Source organism: Sinohyriopsis cumingii, chromosome 3 (genome assembly GCF_028554795.1).
Source record: "Sinohyriopsis cumingii isolate HCF-2022 chromosome 3, ASM2855479v2, whole genome shotgun sequence".
Classification (NCBI taxonomy): Eukaryota; Metazoa; Mollusca; class Bivalvia; order Unionida; family Unionidae; genus Sinohyriopsis; species Sinohyriopsis cumingii.
In genome coordinates this window covers 59,821,715-59,836,469 of record NC_142963.1, presented here as the reverse complement: position 1 = coordinate 59,836,469, position 14,755 = coordinate 59,821,715, and the positions used below count along the sequence as shown (strand labels likewise).

General features: G+C 34.4%; 1 protein-coding gene across 3 annotated transcripts in view; it reads right to left on the bottom strand.

Annotated features, from left to right (window-relative positions):
- LOC149802935 (rap1 GTPase-GDP dissociation stimulator 1-like) overlaps positions 1-14,755 on the bottom strand; it is a 203,764-nt gene that overhangs the window by 64,765 nt on the left and 124,244 nt on the right. For all 3 annotated transcript variants that reach the window (XM_089952449.1, XM_089952450.1, XM_089952451.1), the window contains exon 5: positions 13,680-13,826. In XM_089952449.1, the coding sequence (XP_089808575.1) occupies positions 13,680-13,826 (147 nt within the window). The remainder of the gene's footprint in view (positions 1-13,679; positions 13,827-14,755) is intronic.

Here is a 14,755-nt window from a genome sequence, read left to right as displayed (position 1 = left end):
TCTGAAAAAAAAATTACTGTCAAACTTGTCAGTTCTAATAACTCACAGACCTTTAATCAACGCTGTTCATGATTATAGGGATGTGGGGCTAATACTTTCAAACATTTTGGTTTCCTCGTGTTATTAATGTCTAGTGGGACTGTGATAACTTATAAAATAAAACTGGCATCTGGACTTTGTTTTGAAAATCAAATATAACTCAATAGTGCAAAAGCACAAAACTAGTCAATGGTAAAAACTTGCCTAGTGGGATATGTACAATTTATGGATACTCCCCACTTACCCAAGTCCTTGATAAGACTTCAAATGCAATTATTAAGTGACACACTTATATAGTTCCTCTGAATATTGTAACTGTGATAGTGTGTGACCACTGGATTTGGCATCACTCCAATAACTGTTGTATTGAGTGACTTCTACATTTGGCATCACTCCAATAGCTGTTATAGAAATAAATGGCCATGCAATGCTGATGACAAAGTAGGTGATATTATCACAGACTCATCAAAACAGATGAAAATTTCTCATTTTGTAATGTTACTATGAATATAAATCAAACTAAAGTATTTCTTACTGGAAAGATGTTATCACCGACCAATCAAATAAAAATCCAATTAAAGTTAAAAGAAAGATTAAAAAGGCAAATATAGTCCAGATCTGACGTTCAAAATTGTGAATACCTTCCTCCCATTAGTAACCAGAATGAGTGGGAGATTAAAGTTTCTTGGCTTAAAACAAATTCAAAAATTTAGGATCTCTTGCAGTATCTTTTGGGGTTCCTTTTAAATGCCGTGTCCTAAGATTTTGGGTCAAAGGGACACATTAATCTATTCTCTGGTATCCCAGGTGCAATATTGTATTAAGTGACCTCACCTATAACAGGATACACCTACCGGTATATAGTTCCCCTGAATATTTAACTGTGATAGTGTGTGACCACTGGATTTGGCATCACTCCAATAACTGTTGTATTGAGTGACCTCTACATTTGGTATCACTCCTATAACTGTTATACTGAGTGACCACTACATCCGGCATCACTCTAATAATTGTTATATTCAGTGACCACTGTATCTGACATCACTCCAGTAATTGTTATATTGAGTGACCACTATTATTTGGCATCACATCATTATATTAAGTTACCACTATATTTGGCATTACTCCAATAACTTTTATATAAAGTGAACACTATATTTGGCATCACTCCAATAACTTTTATATTAAGTGACCACTATATTTGGCATCACTCGAATAACCATCAATTTGAGTGAATTCTATATTGGGCATCAGACCATTATATTGAGTGGCCACTATATCTGACATCAGTCCAGTAACTTGTTCAGAGCCACTGTAAAGCATTCTCTTGTCTGCAACATAAAAACAACTGAAAAGTTGAGATACAAGTTTGGCCCACATCACAGAATTCTTTGTAGCTGTACTGTATAAACATTTCTCTTCATTCCCCTCGGGTTGCCCCTGCATTACAAGCTATCCTAAGGTGAAATAATCTAACAGGGTCTACAGGAGTCTGGTAATTGGCAAGGCAAATGCTGAAAATCATATACAGGTGCTCAAGACATAAATATTTCCTGGATTTCCTATGCAAGTACTGATTTCAAAACACAACCACCTATCCACAGAATGATCACTCAAGGGACCAGCAAGAGGCTGTTAAATGTAATTTGTACAGTACAGACTTTTAATCAAAATCACCCATGAAAAGCAAAACCTGCAGATAACCAGTAAAGGGACAGCTATAAACATTTGTTATGAATCTATGGCTGGTACAGACAAAATTGTATTTATTTATCAAAAAATGGGACCTATGTGCTTCACATTTGATCTTTATATGTAGCTGGTCACTATAGCATGTCAGATTGTATTCTCAATAATAAACTCAAGCAAATTTAGTGTATTTCTGTATGCATATTTATTCCCACTATGCATTAACACAGGAGTCTCAAACATGTGCCTCATGGGCCACATGCAGCCTGTCGAGTTATTTCCTGCAGATCACAACAACATGCTTAATTTGTAAAATAATGAATAATGCAATTTTTTTTCTTCTTAGGCATCCAGTTTTGATACAAATTTGACTGTTACATCGTTTACTTCATGTTTCCAACATTTCAACTGGCTACCTTTCATATGAGCTGCTTTCAACGTATGAAAAGATTACAAGTGATGTGGCCCATGGGCCATTATACTAGTCCATATGTGGCCCTTGTGGTGATTTGAGTTTGAGACCCCTGCATTAACCTTTCAGGTGCTAAATATAGTTCTGTAATACAAGAGCCTTCAGTGGAGAATTATGTGAGAAAAGAAATACAAATTTATGTTGGCTTTTACCGTTTTCCTGTATTTTAATTGAAGTACATAACATATACACAAACCCTATATGCAAAATGACTGTTGAAGTCAGAACTTAAAAGCATCAAGTTACAATATGTTACTTTATAACTTGTAGTATGTAACTTTGCCATATCTGAACTTGCAAGTGCAAAAACATTATAAAATTACAAATTGCCATTGTATTTCATCTGTATCATTGTTTCTTTTTTAATAAAAAAGTTTAAATATGTCTACAAAATACTCTATTCATGAGTGGCTCAACCATATGTATGTCAGTTACAACTTTATATCCATTGTGAAATCACTGGTGTAGAACCTTTAATAAACATATAGTCCAGGAATTCCTCATGAAAGTTCACTCCCTTAAAAGTCCATAATAAATGGTCACATAGTTTTGCAGTCTTGCTTGATATATATTCTTGTCTCTCATCTCATATCCACTAATGAGCTTACACAATCACCTGTCTATCCTTGCTTAGAATATTAATTATGAAATATAATGTTACTTGTCTTTTGGGGGGGGGGTATATACTAAAGGATAGGGTTGATTTCACATATTCTGCTGCAATGTAAAATCTGAAACAAGATTTGTCCATCAAACCAATTGCCATAGCCAATGCAAAAAAAAATGTTTCAATTTGTCAGGTGTGACACACTTCCGTCTTCTCATGTAGCTGTTGTCAAACAATGTGACACATTTACTCTGATCTACATTAAGATTTGTTTGATCTATGAATAAATGTAAGAAATCCTCATCAAAGAACATTCTTAAATAGTCTGTAGACCTTTATTTTTCTCCACTTCTACATTCAATTTTCGAAATACAACTGAATAGGGCATTGACTGACATGCTGTTTTTGCCCAGTCAGCATGTACATCAGACTCATATTTAACATCATATCTGGGCTCAAATCAGTCATTAATATTTTCAATATGACTGTGCCAACTCAAAACTTCACAATCATTCTCATCATCACTATCATTAGTCAGTATTTTGCTGAATAAAATCATCATCTGAATTTGACTCATGTTGGGGGTCAGCCATTTTGAGTCATTTTAACTAGCATTTGTAAAACTTTGCTCAATGTATTGTAAAACCACAAAAGAATGATTGTTGGAGGTACCAATAAGATTGAGTTTTACAACCATTCAAGCATTCATATAAAGTTGAAGTACCTAGATATGTATACAGCTGTTACTCCAAAAATGGCCACAACAAGCACTACAGGACATATACAAATGGAGCACTTCAAGAAATAACAAACAATAAATAAAAATAAGATAGAGAGCAAAAATTTGACGTGCTTGTTGATTTTTCTCTTGAGACTCTTTTGACCTTGTTATGTCATTCAAGGTCAAGCTGATTTACTAATGCTGACTTACACTTTGTACTACTGTCAAATCTTGGAACTGGAACAGACATGTCTATTTTGTCAGTGACTTCTACTTAATGAAGAAAAAATAAAACATCATTTGGAAACAGTCCAAGAATGTCTACTGATAATTAAGAGAAATTGATTCAATGTAAATAGTTTGTCACTTATTTGTGTAACCATAACAACAAAGCATTGGTCTATTTGTAACTTGGCAGTTGCAAGAACTATATAATAATAAAAAATTGGCTATAATCCTCCTCACAACAATATGTCTAGTAAAATTCTCTGATAGGAAATTAATTTTAAAAAATGATAACTTTTGATTCTTAGAAGTGCATACACCTGGCACAAAGAATTATTCTGTGAGAGAAAAAAAAGCCTATACCCAAAGTCTTTTTGACAACCACAAAATAATGTGATTAATCCAGATTAACTACATTTTTACGCCGTGAACAGGTTGGGTTTATACATGCAGGGTTTTACAGTAATCCTTGTCAGACAGATAGAGAATCTTTTACTTATTGCCATAAAACTCAATAAGTATAGGTGGGTTATTGACCTTTTTTCTTGTAGTAATGTATGACACAATCATGTTAGTGTCCTGCAGTTTTTGACAGACTGCCATGAAACTTAGTAAATACCCGTCATGATCTGATAATGAACGTATCTGCAGATCACTTTACTCCTGCACACTCTGTGTGCAGTTATTGCTCTATTGGTCTTGTAGCTTCATGCAGAATACCAGACAATCTTGTTAATGCAACTAGTCCTGCAGCTTTTTATGGCTTGCAATGAAATATAATACATATTATGGTCATATCCTGAAGATATACATATAAACAAATCTCTATGTGTAGGAGTTATTACCCGTTTAACCAGCAGCTTAATGCAGTTTGTCACCCAATCTCGTTGTCATAATTAGTCCACCAGGAATTTAAAGATCATCATGAAACTTGATAAAATGTTATGGTCATGTCCTTGGAACAAGCACACTGACAAATCATTTTGTGTATGGCCTTTTTAACCAGTAGCCAAATGGAATGTATAACAGTCATATTAGTGCAACTAAACAGTCACATAGTTTTGATGGACTGTCATGAAATCTGGTAAACATTATGGTTATCACCTGAATATGTATCAACAAACTGCTTTGCTAACACTACTGTTACTAGAGATTTTGCCATCTTTATTTTGTATCTCAATGCAGTGTATAACATGTAACTAGTTCCAGTTATTTGGTATCTCAATGCAGTGTATAACATGTAACTAGTTCCAGCTATTTTGTATCTCAATGCAGTGTATAACATGTAACTAGTTCCAGTTATTTTGTATTTCAATGTAGGTTATACATGTAACTAGTTCCAGCTATTTGGTATATCAATGCAGTGTATAACATGTAACTAGTTCCAGCTATTTGGTATCTCAATGCAGGTTATAACATGTAACTAGTTCCAGCTATTTTGCATTTCTTATGGATTCCTATGAAATCTGGAACATTATGATCATCACTCAAGGAGGCACATAGTGACAAGTCTTTGTACTCAAAGAGTTACTGCCCCTTTGACTTACAGCAAAATGTATAATAGAATTTTATAAATGCAGCTATACTTAACACACATTTTGGTCCTTACTAAAGATATGCATGTTGACAAATCATTTATGCACACTATTTTTAGAAGAGTTGTACATTTTTTTTTAACAGATTCATCTCCATTATGGGGTAAGGGCAGGATGCAAGGTTGGCAGGTGTATATTTATGAGGCAACAAAAAAAATGTGTTTCTGGTTGGCCAACTTGTCCCCCTTTCTGGCTGCCAACCCTAGTACTTTTTCCCCTGGGTAAACAACCTGCCTCCCCCCAAAAATGTGAAAAAAATAATTTTGAAAAAAGTCCTGAATTGATTTATGCATTTAATTCAGCTGGTTTTGCCCAGTACTGGAAGCACTTAGTACATTACATATACTAATCATTATAATATATATAATATTTTTTTAAAACTACCTACCTACCCTAATTTTAAAACCAGTACAACAAGAAACATATTTTGTGGGGCATGAGAGCAAACTGCACACCATTCCTCTGTCTTTTTTGTTTTTTACTGGGCATCAACACAAGTTTATATCATGCCAAAGCAAGCAGATTAGTGCTCTGCTCCGAGACGTAACACAGCAGTCAACTTGGGCTCATCCGAAGGCAGGAACATACTAAACACTAGAATACTACGGCTCTCAGTTTGCAGAAATGTGCAGAATCAGTGTACCTATTAACTCGTTTAATTAAGCTCTTGTTTATCCAAGCGTTGTTTCTTTCCCCAAGGTGTTTTGTTATATGAACTACTCATGTACCATATGTACTCATTTATAAGATGAGTTCATCTGAAAACTGCATAGACCCAGATCTTGCAGATCCAGGACTGTGTAGTTTGTTAGGAGTAAGCAGTAGAACAAACAACACAGACCCTGATCAGCAGGCGCATTATGCTACAGCATATCAAGATCTTTGTTGTTTGCAGTTTGACTCAACTTATTAGAGAGTACATACAGTAGGTTATTAAGAAAAATATTTTGAATGGTTTTTTTTCCATATAAAGATTCATCATGAAAACATGCACAAAGATTTATAATAAGAGTTCAAACTGCAAAATAAAACCAAAAATGTAAATTTGATGATTTGAAGTCTAATCTTTTTTAATGTTTACAACACAAATAGCTACCAAAGTTAAGATAACCCAGCAATGAAGTCATTCAACTTCCAAGTACAACAATTTTACCAATGCTTAATTTTTATCATTTTATCTTTTTTCTTTGCCCAGAGTTAAAATCAAAAACATTTGCTTTAGTTTCAATATACATGCCAGATTCAAGATATTGAGATATTATTTATAATTATTTTGTAATTTAAATTGTGAGCTCAGTTTCTGTGCTCTATGTAACTGGACTGTTGAATAAATGTGTTGATTTAAATAACTAAAATCAATTCCTTCCTACATATTGTATTAAATGAAAGATAATTGATGTCAAATATGCAACTAAAGTATACACCAACATTGTCATGGAGATGCCATTACTGATCTTAATTGAAATATTAACTGTGTGTTGTTCTAAACATTAATAACTAAAACACATTTACACCAAATTCTATTCTTTCCTGTTTGTTCAAGTTTTTGCACCTTAGTAAACACAAAACTTACAGACAAAAATTATTGATCACAATGGACTTTTACAATAACAGACTGGCACTAAAATGGGTCAAGAAAAGTGGACACTGGGTATAATCACTACCAGTGCTAGAGTCAATTTTTTAAAACAATACATGGCACTTTCCCTGTGACATAATAGCATGACATTCATTTAATCTAGTTCACAATGGATTACCTTCTTGATTGCCTAGACTCCACATCCAAACAGTCATTATCTTTCCCTACACTAGAAAAGGTCCACTTTCTTTGAAATTGATTTTTTTGCATGTATTTATCAGGCCATTTATATCACGATCTTCCAAGGAATAATGAAGAGCAAAATTAAGTGAAAACTTGCCACATAGAGATATACATAATCAGAATCTCAAAATAGACACTTATAGCTGAAATAGTAAACCGTGGATGTCCACAATGACCAGTATGACTTGAACTTTCCCATAGTAAACCATGGACATCCACAATGACCAGTATGACTTGAACTTTCCCATAGTAAACCATGGACGTCCACAATGACCAGTATGACCTGAACTTTCCCATCGTAAACCATGGGTGTCCACAATGACCAGTATGACTTGAACTTTCCCACAGTAAACCATGGACGTCCACAATGACCAGTATGACTTGAACTTTCCCACAGTAACCATGGACGTCCACAATGACCAGTATGACTTGAACTTTCCCATAGTAAACCATGGACGTCCACAATGACCAGTATGACCTGAACTTTCCCATAGTAAACATGGACGTCCACGATGACCAGTATGACTTGAACTTTCCCATAGTAAACCATGGACGTCCACGATGACCAGTATGACTTGAACTTTCCCATAGTAAACCATGGACGTCCACGATGACCAGTATGACTTGAACTTTCCCATAGTAAACCATGGACGTCCACGATGACCAGTATGACTTGAACTTTCCCATAGTAAACCATGGACGTCCACGATGACCAGTATGACTTGAACTTTCCCATAGTAAACATGGACGTCCACGATGACCAGTATGACTTGAACTTTCCCATAGTAAACATGGACGTCCACGATGACCAGTATGACTTGAACATTCCCATAGTAAACCATGGACGTCCACGATGACCAGTATGACTTGAACTTTCCCATAGTAAACCATGGACGTCCACGATGACCAGCATGACTTGAACTTTCCCACAGTAAACCATGGACGTCCATGATGACCAGTATGACTTGAACTTTCCCATAGTAAACCATAGACGTCCCCAATGACCAGTATGACTTGAATTTTCCCATTGTAAACCATGGATGTCCACAATGACCAGTATGACTTGAACTTTCCCATTGTAAACCATGGATGTCCACGATGACCAGTATGACTTGAACTTTCCCATTGTAAACCATGGATGTCCACGATGACCAGTATGACTTGAACTTTCCCATGGTAAACCATGGATGTCCACAATGACCAGTATGACTTGAACTTTCCCATAGTAAACCATGGATGTCCACAATGACCAGTATGACTTGAACTTTCCCATAGTAAACCATGGATGTCCACAATGACCAGTATGACTTGAACTTTCCCATAGTAAACCATGGACGTCCACAATGACCAGTATGACTTGAACTTTTCCACAGTAAACCATGGACGTCCACAATGACCAGTATGACTTGAACTTTTCCACAGTAAACCATGGACGTCCACAATGACCAGTATGACTTGAACTTTCCCAAAGTAAACCATGGACGTCCACAATGACCAGTATGACTTGAACTTTCCCATAGTAAACCATGGACGTCCACAATGACCAGTATGACTTGAACTTTCCAATAGTAAACCATGGACGTCCACAATGACCAGTATGACTTGAACTTTCCCATAGTAAACCATGGATGTCCACAATGACCAGTATGACTCAACTTTCCCAAAAATGAACAATGCTCAAATAAAATTATATAATAACAAAAGGAGGAAGTGAGCTTGCAATCAATCACCATGCAACCAAACACAAAAGCAGTTAGCCCAAATATTTCGGTTAATAGAATGCCTACTATTGAAATTTCTTACAACACTGTTAATTAAATGTTACTACATGTGATGAAACAACTGTATCAAGGTCTCCATAGTTTTTATATCTTCATCCATATCTGATAGCACATCTGCATCACCATTTGCAAAATACTGAAAAACCTCTATACCAAAATGCTTTCTGTCAAAATTTGCTAAATTCTGTTGAGCAGTTGTTTGAGATAAAGGTCTGTAAATGATTTTCTATTTTCAGTACTGACTGCCATATTTGATCGAGGATCAGCATCATTTGCTTAAATCTCAAAAGTTTAGGTCTACAGAGGACACATTTTGTCAATCAGGTTAAATTCTAAGGAGCATCTTTTCAGAAGAGGTTTTCAAAAAAAATAATTTTTAGTGATGGCAGCCATATCTGATGGCAGTTTGGCATTACCAGTGTGTGTGTGTGTGTGTGTATATATATACATACATATTTGAAAGCCCTTCATGCTGGCATGCTTTCTGTTGTGTTTGGTCAAATTCTAAGAAGTTGTTTAAAGGTCTATTTTCAGTAACAGCAGCCATCTTGAATGATGTATCAGCATCCACTGAACAAATTTGAAAGTCCTAGACACTAGAATGCTCCCTGTAAGATCATGTTAAAACTTGTCAATTGGTTTTTAAGAATAAGCTACAAATAACAACTAGGAATAGATGATGGATGCAAGACAAGGACAATACACAATAAATTAAGGACCATACCATAAGCTCACTTGACCTTACAATCAGTGTTATGTTTTGGCTGATTTGTCAGTAGGACATTTACAAACATCTGTCCCTCTACAGTTATCAAGATATGGGGATTTGTAAAAACTGGTGGAAGGGATACTGAGCCAGGTGAGCTGAAATTCAATCACTTGCTCACAAACCATATGATGGCACTTGGTGAATATTAATATCCTGTTCTGGAACAGCCCATCCTAATAGTAATCAATGTTCATAGCATTATCCCATGTTCGTCACTAATTCTGAACATGTATACATTTTTGTTTTCACTCTTGCTCGCCATTTTCACCTGAAAATTAAGTATTAGGTATATATTCATGAAACTGAATTTAAAAAATTCAAAGGTGATATCAAAATTTGTGACAAATGAGAAAACAATATACAGAGGATCTCAAATGGGTAATGATTTAATATTGAATTTATGAAACGAGTTAAGAAAGTCCAGCTTTTGCAAACCTTAAGAATTTTATGCCCATTTGAGATTCTTTTTTTCACATAGTTTTTATATCAGTGGAAATTATTTAGACAGAAAGAAGAATGAATAACTTCTTTCATTCTGACAGAGTGTGCACCTATCATTTATTGTGCATAAAATATAGTCCCAAACAAAGTTTAACTAGTAAAAGTAGATTGTACTCTTTTACAAACTATAAATCGAAGAACAAGTGACCATCTGAATAAAAAGAACATTTTATAATGACAAAATCATTTTTCAAAACTGAATGATCAATGCATGTTTTGTGACATTGTTTGATACAGTATACAGTAGGCCTAGAGTACATGTTTACCATAAAATGTCACTTTCACAACTAAACATTACATTGTTGCAATTTTCATGCAAAATAGGATTACTGGTTGCAGAAATTCCCATATTTACCCTAATGTATTTGTGACCGGATATTCGCAGCATTTGATTTGGAACAGTAGATTGTACAGAAAACGTAAACAAATTTCTTTTTGGGTCGGATTTGCATCACATATTTACTACATAAATATTACATGGTTAGATAAAGTTCTGTCAGTTGGGAGACCGGTTTATGTCCACATTATTCTGTGAACAGAGTTTGTTTATCTCTGAAAGTTAACATTTAAACCATGCTTATATATAGGGTGGATTCTATGTTAAGAATTTACTGCTCCCCCTCCACCCTCACCTCACACACCTGCTATCAAATGAGCAATACCCTTAGTTTTAATTCTTGTTGTTCTTGCCTTGCGAGTTTTATGCCATTGTTCTTACAATGATATTGTTATACATGACATATCAAACCCTTTAGGGGGTAAATAGCCCATATTCAGACAGCCAAGATAATATTTCCTCAATTTCCTTTCAAGAGTCGAACTGAAAAATGGTTGCCAAAATGTATACTGAAAACAAAACATTCCAGAATGCAGGGTTTAAAAAGTTTTCTCACGATCACAGTCAGTTAGTGAAGGAATACTGCACAATAATTTCATGGGCTTATTTGGACCAATAAGAATCACATAAAGTGATATGTTCACATGTTAAAATATCAAAAATATTAAACTGCACACACTACAGGCAAAGTGTACCAACCATGTGATAAACCCAATTATCAAATGTACCAGAAAAAAATGTGTCATCTTTGGTTCTGGAGTTGTTGCTACTTTTGTATTAGTAAGATTAAATGGTTTTCGCTCACACACACTGATTAACAATAAAACTCATTTTTCTTTGATAAAACAATACTATAGAATTTCACTAAACAGCAGTATTCTATTTCCTTCTACTATTTACAAAAATTGATTAATAACTGATGATGAGCTTACCTGCAATCTCAAAAATACACAGCACCTATTTAACATGCATTTCCAGTGAAGTCGTAACACCTAACATGCATTTCCAGTGAAGTCGTAACACCTAACATGCATTTCCAGTAAAGTCGTAACACCTAACATGCATTTCCAGTGAAGTCGTAACACCTAACATGCATTTCCAATAAAGTCAGATGACGAAGTCTTATTTGACTTCCCCCAATAAGTCTTAGAATATAGTAAACTGTTGTAGCTAATATTTTTTTTCCTTAATTTGGACCAAGGTTCACATATTTTGTGATAAAGATATCATGTGCTCGCACACCTAGATACAAACCATGTGGTGTAGGGGAAATAATAATATATACATGGGGAGAGTGGTAAGCTAAAGCTTATCTAAATTACTTAAAAACAGCTTATTCTTGTCAGTTTAATATCAATAAACTAATTTTATTTAGTTCATATCCACACTCATTACATTTTTTAACTATTTTAAATTGCAATGAGTACAAAAAAGGCACAAGGATAAAAACACCAGATGGGGCAGATTACATATAATTAAAACTTTAATTGTCTTATCTCCTCTAGTTAAAGAATATTTGCGGCTTATCAGCTATGTTGAAAGTTTACCCAGTAGATAGATGCAAAGAAGATAATTGCTTTATTGCTTCATTTAATGAAAACACTGAATGTTTTATTCATTGTCTATTCTCAATTCTTTGTTCATTCATATATTTCCTAATTCTAATATATGTCTCCTTTCTTGCACATTTATTGCTTCATTAGTTCATTCATACATTCATTTTTATACTTACCCTCTCACCCTACTCCTACATTCATTGGTTCATTTATACATTCCTTATTTAAATTGACATTAATTTAAAAGATGACTGAAAAAAATCATAAATTGAATGAATTAGATCAAAATTCCTGAAGAATTTTTCAGGAAACATATATGTCAAGGAAACTTAATCTCCAGAATGCCTTTCTAAAAACCCATTATGTATAAATTGCTCTTTTAAAGAAAAAGAAAAAAAGTTTATCCATATCTTACTTGTCGCTGTCGCTGAGAAGAAAACAAAGTCTGTCTCAAAATTTTTATCTTTCTCAAAACAAGAACCACTTTTTACAACCAAAAATTACTTCTCACAAAGAATGATACATCTTTAAATAGTAGTTGCGAATTCATTGAAAGGTACTAAATGGCATGACCAACTTATTCATTTTAATTATATCAAACTGGTTAAAATAACATTAATTGTTATCTATGACAATTAAGATACTTGTGTAATTTATGGTCCCTTTACTAATAAAGTTCTCGTTCAACATTTCAAGCAAGTATGCGCTACATAAAATATTAGTGACGTTATAAAAACCGCAGTCTTTGCAACTTTTCTTCACTCGTAGTCATATCACTGATCAGAAAAATTATGGATGACTTGTTCATGCTCCTTATATCACTGATATAAGATGTACAAATACTTAGCTCAGTCCATTGAAACTATATACATAAGTATAAAAGATAATGTGTTAAAAGTTGCTGGTTCAAACAGATTGCAGTAAATGACTGCTTTTTTGACATCAAGGATGTCACATACAGTGTGCCAGAATTAAATGAAAAGATTCAGCAATGGGGAAAGATTGTGTAGAAACCATTCTGTAGCACCTCTATTATTCGATGAATTACACCATCTCATGAAAATATATAATGTTTACAGTCTAAGGATCTCATATAATACAGGCCATAAATACAATTTCAGTTTTATATTGACCTTTCTGGAATGGGCAGAATCACACCTGTTTGCTTTTTTGCAATCCAAATAGAAGCCTAAACTCTGAATTCAGTAAAAATATTATTTTCTCTTTAGACTTTGATGCTGATTTCCAGTGACAGAAGTAACATTCTTAGCTGGTCAGCACAGAAAACTAAAAGTATGTTCACAAAACCTAAATGCCCGTGATATGACCTAAATGAAAACCTAAACCAGGTGTGATGGACATACAGACAGATTAGATGGATGGACAGCAATGCTATATATACCTACCACTGTTGTATTGGGACACGAAAGAAACATGATTTTCTCTGAACCTAAAATAGGAAGCAATAACAGATGAATGGCTCAATTAGTGCAGTCATACATAGAAACCACCTGTATGAAAGCAAAGGTAATTGTTCTTACAATGGAGTGGTTTGAGCTACCTACCATGTGTGTTTGTTAAATTGAGCAGAAAACCACAGGCAATTGTTCTTAGTTTATCAGCATCTGTCTTTGTATTCTTGACATTGGATTTCAGCAAATTCAAGAGAATTTCAATTCCATTGCTGGCATCAACTACTTCCCTCCCAACATCTGTAATAATAATAATAATAATAATATTAATAATAATAATAATAATAAATAATAATAATAAGATGATGATGATGATGATAATGATGATGATGATGATGATGATGATGATGATGATGATGACAAAAGCAACAAGAGTCTAAAGAGGTGCTTGGATCATTCACCTGGCTAAAATTAATCACAAGGCTATTGGCAGCCATCACGAGATAGGCAATTAAAGATAAAAGACATTTCACAGCATTGCTATGGATGGTTGTTAGGAAGGCAAATAGACCCTTAAAGAACTAATGTTCAACTGACTGAAAAGAATTTCCATGAATTCAAGACCATTTCTTCTTTTAACTACTTAGTGTTGAAATTGTCTCTGATATTCTAAAGCAATAACATTTAAATTAGTCACTATGTCAGCCATAACAGAGGAAAGATAGCAGCATTTTCATTTAAGATGAAGTTGATATGATAAGAAGTCTTTTGCTGAACATCCTATGTCAATAAGACCATCAATTCTGAAGAAGCAACAATAACAAGATTTTCAAGATGGCTGCCATGGTAGCCATACTGGATACCAGGCCATCATTTTTAATCAGGCCAACCTGACCCCATAAGAAGACTTCTGGTGAAAATCCCATGTCAATATTACTATCCATTTTGGAAGAGAAGCAATAACAAGATGATCAAGATGGCTGCCTTGGTGGCCATACAGGATGACAGATTGGTCCCTTTTTCAATTAGGACCAACCAGACATAATATGAAGTCTTCTTGTGAAAACCCAATGTCAATATGACTTTCCATCTAGGAGTAGTGACAACAAAATTTTCAACACTGCTGCTGTTGTGGCCATACTGGATGTAAAATTGTCACATTTTCATCTAAAACAATCAAGACAAAAGTCAACATACAAGTGAAACCCTCATATTGATACAACTTTTCA